At 35.3% G+C, this 9,858-nt stretch overlaps 2 protein-coding genes across 4 annotated transcripts; one reads left to right on the top strand and one right to left on the bottom strand.

Moving 5' to 3' along the window:
- On the top strand, positions 478–5,228 carry LOC109357236 (mitochondrial adenine nucleotide transporter ADNT1-like). The gene is made up of 8 exons (XM_019601048.1): positions 478–898; positions 1,569–1,617; positions 1,746–1,909; positions 2,205–2,242; positions 2,857–2,969; positions 3,146–3,259; positions 3,653–4,000; positions 4,817–5,228. Exons 1-8 carry the CDS (start codon positions 735–737, stop codon positions 4,898–4,900), a joined length of 1,074 nt encoding a protein of 357 aa, XP_019456593.1. The 5' UTR covers positions 478–734; the 3' UTR covers positions 4,901–5,228.
- Positions 6,247–9,858, bottom strand: LOC109356047. 3 transcript variants are annotated; one of them, XM_019599373.1, is made up of 3 exons: positions 7,680–9,858; positions 7,352–7,471; positions 6,247–6,623 (listed from the first exon to the last, which is right to left on the bottom strand). In XM_019599373.1, exons 1-3 carry the CDS (start codon positions 9,586–9,588, stop codon positions 6,517–6,519), a joined length of 2,136 nt encoding a protein of 711 aa, XP_019454918.1. In that variant the 5' UTR covers positions 9,589–9,858; the 3' UTR covers positions 6,247–6,516. The 3 variants fall into 3 exon arrangements, 2 of the variants coding, with proteins under 2 accessions (XP_019454918.1, XP_019454919.1); XR_002108701.1 differs by having other exon boundaries at positions 6,514–6,623; positions 7,265–7,471; XM_019599374.1 differs by lacking the exon at positions 6,247–6,623 and having other exon boundaries at positions 7,067–7,471.

The raw sequence follows: 9,858 nt of genomic DNA, 5'->3' as shown, positions 1-9,858 counted from the left end.
ATTTTTCTCAACCGATATCCATAATATTTATATATTTCTTTTCAATCAATTTTGTATTTTAATAATATTTTTATAGTAAAGTAAATGTTGATTAATCTGAAATGTTGCATTGCTATGTTTAAGAGTCTGATTCTATTAGTTTATTGTTGGTCTATTATTAATTTCAATGTATAGATCAACTACACCAGCCAATAAAAAGAAAAAATACTTTATAATAATACTTATCAATGTATAAATTTTTTTTTAGTATAATTAAGGGTATTCTCTTACTTTATAGTTAATAAACTAAACTAATAGCTAACTTTTAGTGTGTGAATATACCTTTTAATATATGTTGCTCACATGAATTGATTTTTTAACCTTTTTATTCTATATGGATATTCAATAAGATATTATACTACTAGATATTTATAGTTTAGATAGTAGGCTTTAGGCATAAAAATTAATTTCCAACATTAGACATATAAATAGTATAAGCTGAGTTATACGCCGTCACTCGGTTACAGTTGTTGTTTGTGTTGTAAGCTCACTCACTACTCTCTAACTGGTAGTTCGTGGCAGCCACCATTTCCAGAGCCGGCGAGTGAGTGAGAAACGATCGCTTCTCTTCTCTAACCACCGCACGAATTCGCCGTCCTTTTTTTCAGATAAATAAATCTCCGACTTACTTTATCACTATCTCTTCTTCCTAAAACCTCAAATTAGGGTTTATATATTCTTAATTATAACTATATATGGCTTCGGAGGATGTGAAGAGCGGCGAATCTGCTGTTACGACGATTGTGAATCTGGCGGAGGAAGCGAAGCTCGCGAGAGAAGGTGTTGTCAATAAGGCTCCTAGCTATGCCGTCGCCACCATATGCAAGTCTCTAGTCGCCGGTGGAGTCGCAGGAGGAGTGTCAGTTCCGTTTCTAGTTTCGTTTTTATTCGCTCTGTCATTTTTTTAATTATGATGAATTCGATTTAAATAGTGATTGATTGAAAGTGATTAGTGTTTTGATTCTGATTTCCTCACAGGGTTCAATTTTTTGATTGATGATTAGAGATTTATAGTTTGATGTTTCTTTGTGTTTTAATGCTGAAATGAAGCATCTTATCCTGTCATTTACAATCAATACCTTTTTTCTTGTTTTTATTTTTTATTTTTTATATTTCGTAGTACGATTAATATGGGAAATTAATGATTTTCCTGTTGTATTTGATTGGAATTGTGTAGTGTTTTGATCCGATCAACAAAAATGTTGCTTTTCATTTTGGAATTTGTTGTGTCCATATTATCACCTTCACTTGGATTAGATCACTTGTGAATGACCACTCCAATTTTGGGGTTTCTGAACAAGATTCGGTTTTTTGTGTGCATCTCTGTCCTTTAGTGACCTGCTGTTGTTTGCATCTCTGTCCAACAAAAGAATATGTACTTGCTTTCAATATCATTTTCATTTCAATAAGTTTACATGCTATTATGATAACCTGATCCTCTTTTCCTGGAAACTATTTCATACTAATGATTTCTAATTTTTTTTTTTATTTGAGTTTTAACTGAATTAAAACCTTTTGTATCTTCGCAGATCACGAACAGCAGTTGCTCCACTGGAACGCTTGAAAATTTTGCTTCAGGTTAGTTTATTTAATTGTTTCTAAATGGGTTAAGCTGTTATTTCTTGTCATTTGTGTATGCTGGGACAAAATATATACTGTATCCTAATTCCTACACGCGGCATGTCTGTGGGTCTTACCTTTTGCAGGTCCAGAATCCTCATAACATAAAATACAATGGAACAATCCAAGGCCTTAAATATATATGGAGAACTGAAGGCTTCCGTGGACTGTTCAAAGGGAATGGTACTAATTGTGCTCGCATTGTCCCAAATTCTGCAGTGAAGTTCTTCAGTTATGAGCAAGCTTCTAAGTAAGTTTTACTTTTGGTACAAGGCAATGCATGGTTGCTTTATACTCTAGCATTCTTTTCTGTTGGCTGTTGGCCTGTCATTCAGGTGCAGTGTTATGCCCTAAAATTGGCCTCTGCAAGTCTGCAATCATCTTTTAACACTTATCTTTTACTGCACAATTTTATTTAAAATTTTGAAGAGTTGCTCTGGTGGCAAATTTTCCTCAATTGCTTCAATGCATCCCACTTCATATACTTTTAACTTTGTCTCCTGCTTTCTTTTATTTTCCTGAATGTTCCATCCTATTTTTTCCAGAGGTATACTGTATCTGTATCAACAGCAAACTGGAAATGGTATGTTCATTTTTACCTTATGTTTATGGCTCTATCCATATGCTATTAGATTCCTCCTTTATACACATGTTAATTCAGTGTTGTGTTAGGACTTAGGAACATATTACATATTAAATATTGTATGTAAAATAAAAAATTATATATTTAATTGTCACCGGTTCGTCCTGTGGTTCGATCGCAGTTGAACCACTGATTCATGAACCAAAGCCTTCACCAGTCCAGTGACTGTTCACAGTTGAATCACTGGATCATGACCCAACGCCTTCGCCAGTTCAATGTCCAGTCCGGTTTTTAAAACATTTTTTATTTTACCTGCATTTATTTTTTAGATGCTTAATTCCTATAGTCTTCTTCAATACCAAATTCAGCACTTGATTGAAAATAGTTTCAAACAATACAAAGTCAGTGCTTAGGTTTTCACCACTATTTTTTTCCTCAAATAATATAAGTTCAGTGCTTATGTTTTGATCACTAAAAATAATCTCCTTGAATAGCTCACTGACTTATATCAACACTGGCTGAAATTAATTTAAACATTTTTTAGAATTATCAAAAGCTTCGCTAGTGTTAAAATCCTTCTGGTTGTCTAAGCATATTCTCTTGTACATTTGCAGAGGATGCTCAGCTGACTCCTGTTTTACGTCTTGGAGCTGGAGCATGTGCAGGAATAATTGCTATGTCTGCAACTTATCCAATGGATATGGTTCGAGGAAGGATAACTGTACAGGTATTTTTTTCTCTTCAATTTTTTTATGCTGCTTTGCTTGTTGGGGTTTGAAAATGCATAAAGATAATACCTTCTCTAATAGCTGTAATATTATTGGAGAAAAGATTATTTCAAGTCTATCCATGTTTTTTATGGCCTTAATATTTGACCGAATGTTCTTTGCCTTGTATTTGCAGACTGAGAATTCCCCTTATCAGTACAGAGGAATGTTCCATGCTCTGTCTACTGTGCTTAGGGAAGAAGGACCCCGTGCTCTATATAAGGGCTGGCTTCCTTCAGTAATTGGAGTTGTGAGTAACGTTTCCAGAATATCTCTTCTTTTTATGAAGTTGATGGTTATGGCCATCATCCTGAAGACATATATAGAAAATGCCAACATGTTTTGCCTACAATCTTTATGGAAAGTTCTTTTTGTATTTCAAAGCAATGTAGAAACTGCACTTAGAATTTTATCCTCAGTAATAAAAAAGAGTTCCAGAATAAGAAACTGAGTTTCTGCACAGATTGCTTGGAAGTGCACATCTATCCATCTTATGTTCCTCCCTTTAATATTTTATTGCAAAAAATCATATGCTTGTCTATAGTTGACTGAGTTATATTGTAATTTTGCATAAAATAGAAGTTTCCTTTTGGGTGCTTCTATTATAATTGATATTCTGTTACTCTTAACCATCCTCTTCCAGGTTCCATATGTGGGTCTCAACTTTGCTGTCTACGAGTCTTTAAAAGATTGGTTAGTTAAATCCAAACCATTTGGTCTAGTTAATGATTCTTCTGAGTTGAGCGTGACAACTCGCCTAGCTTGTGGTGCTGCTGCTGGAACTGTTGGACAAACTATTGCTTATCCTCTTGATGTCATTCGTCGAAGAATGCAGATGGGGGGTTGGAACAATGCTGCTTCTGTTCTAACTGGTGATGGAAGAGGCAAAGTCCCACTTGAATACACTGGAATGATTGATGCATTTAGGAAAACTGTTCGGCATGAAGGATTTGGTGCATTGTACAAGGGTCTGGTTCCCAATTCTGTTAAGGTTAGTCATGAGTCTTCATCTAATACTCACAAACTGTTCTTCGAAAAATGTGTTGTGGACTATTTCTTGTCTCACTGGATCTGTAATCTTATAAGCTTGCTTGATCAGCAAAAAGCCTACATTACAACTGAGCCAAACATTGATACGGTGGCCTTGAATTATTTACTGTTCAAAGCTCAGTACCCCATCAATTTATAAGACTGTTTATGACCTTGAATTATTTACTGTTCAAAGCTCAGTACCCTATCAATTTATAAGACTGTTTATGAAGTGAACTCATACCTGCACACTGTATAGAGTTCATCATTTTTTACGAATCGTTGATCTGATTAGCCAAAAGCCATCACTATAGCAACATATGTTGCCCTTGGCTTGAGCCAAATATTTATATGTCGGCCTTGAATTATGTTCTGCTCAAAGCTCAGTTCCTGATCAACTTATAAATTATATTTTAATCTCCAGACTCATACATGTAAACTAAATTGGACTCATTAGATTGTTTATGAATCTTACTTTATGCATTGGTCTAAAAAAATTTGGGTTGCTGTTAGAATTTTGCTAGCTGTGGTCAAGCACCACGTAATCCTCTTTGCAATGCAATCAGCTCCTGCTCCAACTTCTATGGATTGACTCAAGATGTTATTTTGATAACCCCATTGTTCACTGGAATATCTTTTGAAGCGTGATATTTAGAATTTTTCTCAATTCTGTCTTACTATAGTAACTTTATTTGAAAACATATTCACCTTAAACTATATTGTTTAATTGTCTCATTCTTCCTTTAATTATAACATTCTTTAACTCAATGTTTTGCAGGTGGTCCCATCCATAGCACTTGCATTTGTAACATACGAGGTGGTGAAGGACATTTTAGGAGTGGAGATCAGAATATCAGACTAAAGTTCAATAACTACATGATCTATTTACCTGGTGTGGTTTTTTGGGTAGGCAAGGGGATGCAGAGATGATAGATTACAATCAATTTCCTGTTTTTCATCTCCAAGATTGAATTTGGAAACTCTAGAGCCATGTCTATAAATTTGTTCCCTTGTTTCCTATTTTATTTTCCTTGTGAACATGCTGTAGCTTTCAGATTATTTTTCATCTTGTATGTCAATAAGTATTGTGGAAAAACAATACAAGGACATATCTGTCTAGCTTTCTGAACCAACAATGAAAGCATTTTTCTTAGTGGAATTTGCAAATGGCTTATTATTGAGTTCCCTTTCTTACCTTATCCCTGCACTCGTTATGATTTTAATGTTTTGCGAGTTGCAACATTTGCAATGCTTTGTGAATGTTACTAAGCATTTGCCATGAGAAAATTGTACCTATTACCTGATAATTTTGTTATTGAAATATGATTGATGACATAAAGATAATGTTTCAATTCCTAGGATGGGAGGCATACCTACCTTATTACTCTTTTGTTAGCTATTCAAATGTATAAATTTTATGCTTAGGGGTGATACAAAGGTAAAGCAAGTAAAGCCATTACTTTAGGTCGTCAAATTTTCCTCGTATATATAAAAGTTGATGCTCACAATTTTTAATAATTCTTCTTAAGTTTTGTAGTCATATTTTGGCAAAACCAGTGGGTTGGTCTTATAAGTTTTGTTTTAAATAACATATACAATGTTAGTCATCATCATCGTTATAGTCTTATAGCGTTAATAGTTAATAGTATATATTTTAAAACCCATTTAAATATTAATTACCTCTTTCATCTCTCTTCTCACCATTTGTTCTTCTTAGAAACTTCTTTTTCGACAATCATTGCTCTGGGTTCCAATTTCCTCACACTTCCAACCCTCTCTTATTCTCATAACATTCATGTCTCTTCTTCTACCTTCAAATCACACCCTAAGTTTGGAAAATGATGGTTCTATATGGCGGAAAAAAATATTTTCAAAATTAAAACTAGCTAAGATCAACCATATCTAAAAGAATGTCTGACTTCATCCTCAACTGAAAAAAAGAAATATGACACAAAATTAGTTATATAATTTAATACGTAATTTGTATACTCAAAAGCCCATAGGACTTTCAAATTAATTTACAACAATTTTCATTAGTTATTTTTATAGATCAAAATGTACGGAAAGGATAACAAAACGTTTATAATGACCTTAGTCACAAATCCCTCAAGATAAACAAAAACCAAATTACAACGAACTAGCTTTCTTAGTGGAGTTTGATTCGGTATTGGTTCGCAGCAACATGCATGTCTTTTCGATTTCCACTGGTACGTAATCCTTGTCAGGAGAGGAGCACTTTTTCATAAAATTTGAACCAAAACAAGCTGAAAAAATGCATAAAGCATGAACAAAATATAGGCTTTTGAACTGAAGCACTAGTGAAGCCGGAGCCTGCATGTCTCTTGAGGATATCACTTGTGACTAGAGGTCTCCTCTGATCCATTAATGCTTTGTATATAGCAAACTCTCCAAAGTGCAATGCAGACGCTTCTCCTTCAAGAACTTATCACGCGCCATCCAGCTCGGGCTAGGGTGGCATCACATGGACCTGAAAGTTTGGTTGAACTTGAAACTAAGTCGAATTTGTTGCTTTACGGTCGGCATAGGTCCTTGCTCCGACACGCCCAAGCAGCTGATTCTGAAATCTGTTGAGGAAGTGAGGGACAAGTTACTAAATGAGATCTGGAATCACCCCAAAAATGTTTATTAGCCTAACTTCCAATTGACTTGTATCAATGAATCATAGGATATCATATTATCATCTATTGTTTACATTTACTTGCAAAAACTAACTGTAGTTTGATGTAATGATTAAAATATTATTTGCAAACTACCATTCAAAATTATGCAGAAGTTGCATTCTTATTATCATTGATAGTGACACTATGAAGACTCCTGGTTCTCTGTTGTCATTTTTCGCTTGCACGTAACTTTGTTATCGGTTACCTGAAAAATAATTTCTTATCGAAGATTGATCAAGAATGGCATCTTAGGTGGAATTACTGAAACCTTTTCTATTTTTCATTCTGCTTGAAAGATTTGTTCAGTAGCATAGTTTAGAATTCTCAAGTTTCTACTTCCACTTAATCAGTAATGAAAGGAAAAGTTTGGAGTAAAAAATTTAAACATTAAGGATACTAGCTGTGGCATGAATACAAGGATCAGTCACAGTAGGCTATACTATTCATATCCTAATTCACAAACTACTCATTTCAAGCCATACTTTAAACTACTTAAGTAAACTATATACCAAAAAACTACTTAAGTAAACTGTGTGAATCTTTACTTGCAAAAAGAGAAGATTCTCAGTTTTATATTGAGAATCTGATGATGGTATGTTTTGATTAAGAAAGCTCGGAATCTGAGACATGACCGGAAGATGTTCGTCTAATCATTCTTGGACTTGATATTAGTCGATTCTCGGAGTTAGCCCTCAAGGTTCTCCCAGAAGGGGACATTTGTGGAGGTCTATCTGATCTCCCTCTTGGTGTACCTGCATGGAAAACACATGAAGATGTCAAGAAACAGCTAGCATTCATTCAAATATTAACCTTGATGTACCTTTTGACCTTAAAAGTATGGAACAAGTAGAAAGGAAAGCTATGCTACTTCAAATTAATGCCCCTAACACTGAATTATTGTATTCATTCTATAATTTATGGTATTTAACAATTCTTAGGATACAAAAGTTTGAAGGGAACCTGGTTGTTTTGTGAGCTTCAAACTTAAAGATTTCCTAGTCATAAGCTTTCTGTTCATACTATCAGCATCAGGTACTATTAAAGGCTTCCTTTCAATTATGATTGGAAATGGCTCATCACCAGAAGTAACAAGTTCATCACCATAGGCTGAAGCATCACTTCCGGATTCAGAGTATTCCTTAGGACTTGTAATAATTTTTTCACACTCTATGACTCGGTATGCGAACATTTGAAATGGAATTTGTGATATTGGTGATGATTCAGAACTTGCCCAAGAAGGAAACTTCCTCAAAAGTGCTGACTCTATATCACAGTAATCTACTGGAGGCAATGGTAGTTCTGGCTGGCTATTGTAACCAGGATTCATTGCGAGAAACCTTTTTATGTAACGAAGAATTCTACATATCGACGAGAAGCTTGGACGTTGATTCGGGTCGGTATGCCAACATCTCTTTGTCAAGCTGATAACATATTTTGGTGAATTGAGTGGGAAAAGTGGTCTCTCCCCTGCTCTGATATTTCTGCTCATTTTCTCTCCTTGAAGGTGACTATCTTCAAAAGGGACTTTACCCGTTAGAAGCTCGAAGCATAACATTCCAAAACTGTACACATCGGATTTCTCTGTGTACTTGGAGTTTGATTCGCCTCCTCCTGATTGTTCTTGCTCTTCAAGTACATCCGGAGAATACCATATGAATGGGAGAGTTCCATTCTGATTATTTGTATTCAATTTCTGGTTCAAGTCCTTCACGGACGATAGGCCAAACCCTGATACCTTGGCATGCAAGTAACCTTCTGGTGAAGTACCTCTTGGCTTAACAAGAATGTTTGAAGGGTTTAGTTCTCCATGATACACTTTCCTTGAATGCAAATATTCCATTCCTCTTGCAATCTGAAGCATAATATCAACTGCCACATGAAGCAAGAACGGTATTCGCTTCCTTGGGCCATGAATCTCTTTGATGTGACTGCTGAGGGTTTTGCTCATCAGCTCCATTATCAAAAAACACTCTTTCTTGTCTTCATCAGTAAAACCACAAAGGTAATCCATTATATTAGGATGGGAAAGAGATAAAAGTTCTGTGATCTCAGGTTCTAAAGCTTCGATGTCACCCGAAAATTGTCTCATGACAAAGTTTTCACTTAACCATTGAATCTCCTTGTACTGACTCCCATTTCCCATTCTTCTCCTAACCTGGTAGTCCTTTGAGGTAACCAATATTGAGCTTGGTAGAAGCTTCCCTTCTACTGATTCTGATCTTTCTACATTCCTCAAAAGGAGATCCCTTAATTTCTTCTCATACTTTGTTGCGCATTGCATTTTCTTTTCATGAATCTTGTTGAAAAGAAACCATCTATCCTCCTTCCAAACCGTGTCGTATCGGTTGCACAAGTCCTGAGTAATGAGATACTGCTTACCAAATTTCCACTGGAAAAGTTTCATGTCTCTATATTCTTTCCTGTACTTATTGGAGTTGATAAGCCTCTTCCTTTGCATCTCATCCTGATCCCACCCCGATGTTTCGGCCACGGATTCAATCGCTTCAATTACAATAGGCATACAACAAAGCAAGTTATGTATGTGAAACTCAACACAGTCTGTATTATGGCACAAGGTAATGGCACTAGACCACCATTCCTTGGTTTCCAAGCAATTCCTAATGTAAGCTTCTCCTTCTTTGATAACTCTATGGATATCTCTTAATGGTTGTTCAAGAACCTTCCACTTTTCATTCTTCTCTTCAAATTTAAGGTTATGTCTAATCTCATCTGCAATAGAATCATATGCAAAGCTTAAAACATCATGCAGCAGAAAACACTGCCTCTGATTGATTTCAATGTTCTCCCTGAATACCATCAAAGCCTTCAAACTTCCAAGTGCCTCACCAATCTGTCTAAATTGTTCCATAACTCTCCTTTTGATCTAAAACAACCCTTAAAATTTGTATGAGAAAAGGCGAGGTTGAATATTCATCATTCACAAAGGAAAAACAATGTAATTCACCAATGAGATTGAGATCAAGCTCCTTCTAGTGTACAACTTATGAAGATCAATGCACTTTCAATATAGTAGAAACCTATTATGCAAATTCATTCCTTTGGGCACCATTCAAATCAAAAGGAAAAAAAGGTAAAATAAATTCTGAGTTATCTAAGCAAGATGCAATTGCCACACCAC

The sequence above is a fragment of the Lupinus angustifolius genome, chromosome LG09, assembly GCF_001865875.1.
Source record: "Lupinus angustifolius cultivar Tanjil chromosome LG09, LupAngTanjil_v1.0, whole genome shotgun sequence".
Lineage (NCBI taxonomy): Eukaryota > Viridiplantae > Streptophyta > Magnoliopsida > Fabales > Fabaceae > Lupinus > Lupinus angustifolius.
Note: the sequence above shows the minus strand (reverse complement) of the source record. Positions and strands in the feature narration are given on the sequence as shown.

Coding starts and splice junctions, on each gene's coding strand:
- LOC109357236 (XM_019601048.1), top strand. CDS start 735: ATGGCTTCGGAGGATGTGAAGAGCGGCGAATCTGCTGTTACGACGATT. Junction 3,260..3,652: donor TTCCTTCAGTAATTGGAGTT/GTGAGTAACGTT, acceptor ATCCTCTTCCAG/GTTCCATATGTGGGTCTCAA. Junction 4,001..4,816: donor TGGTTCCCAATTCTGTTAAG/GTTAGTCATGAG, acceptor AATGTTTTGCAG/GTGGTCCCATCCATAGCACT.
- LOC109356047 (XM_019599373.1), bottom strand. CDS start 9,588: ATGGAACAATTTAGACAGATTGGTGAGGCACTTGGAAGTTTGAAGGCT. Junction 7,472..7,679: donor GAAGCTCACAAAACAACCAG/GTTCCCTTCAAA, acceptor TTTTCCATGCAG/GTACACCAAGAGGGAGATCA. Junction 6,624..7,351: donor GATTAGACGAACATCTTCCG/GTCATGTCTCAG, acceptor CTTCCTCAACAG/ATTTCAGAATCAGCTGCTTG.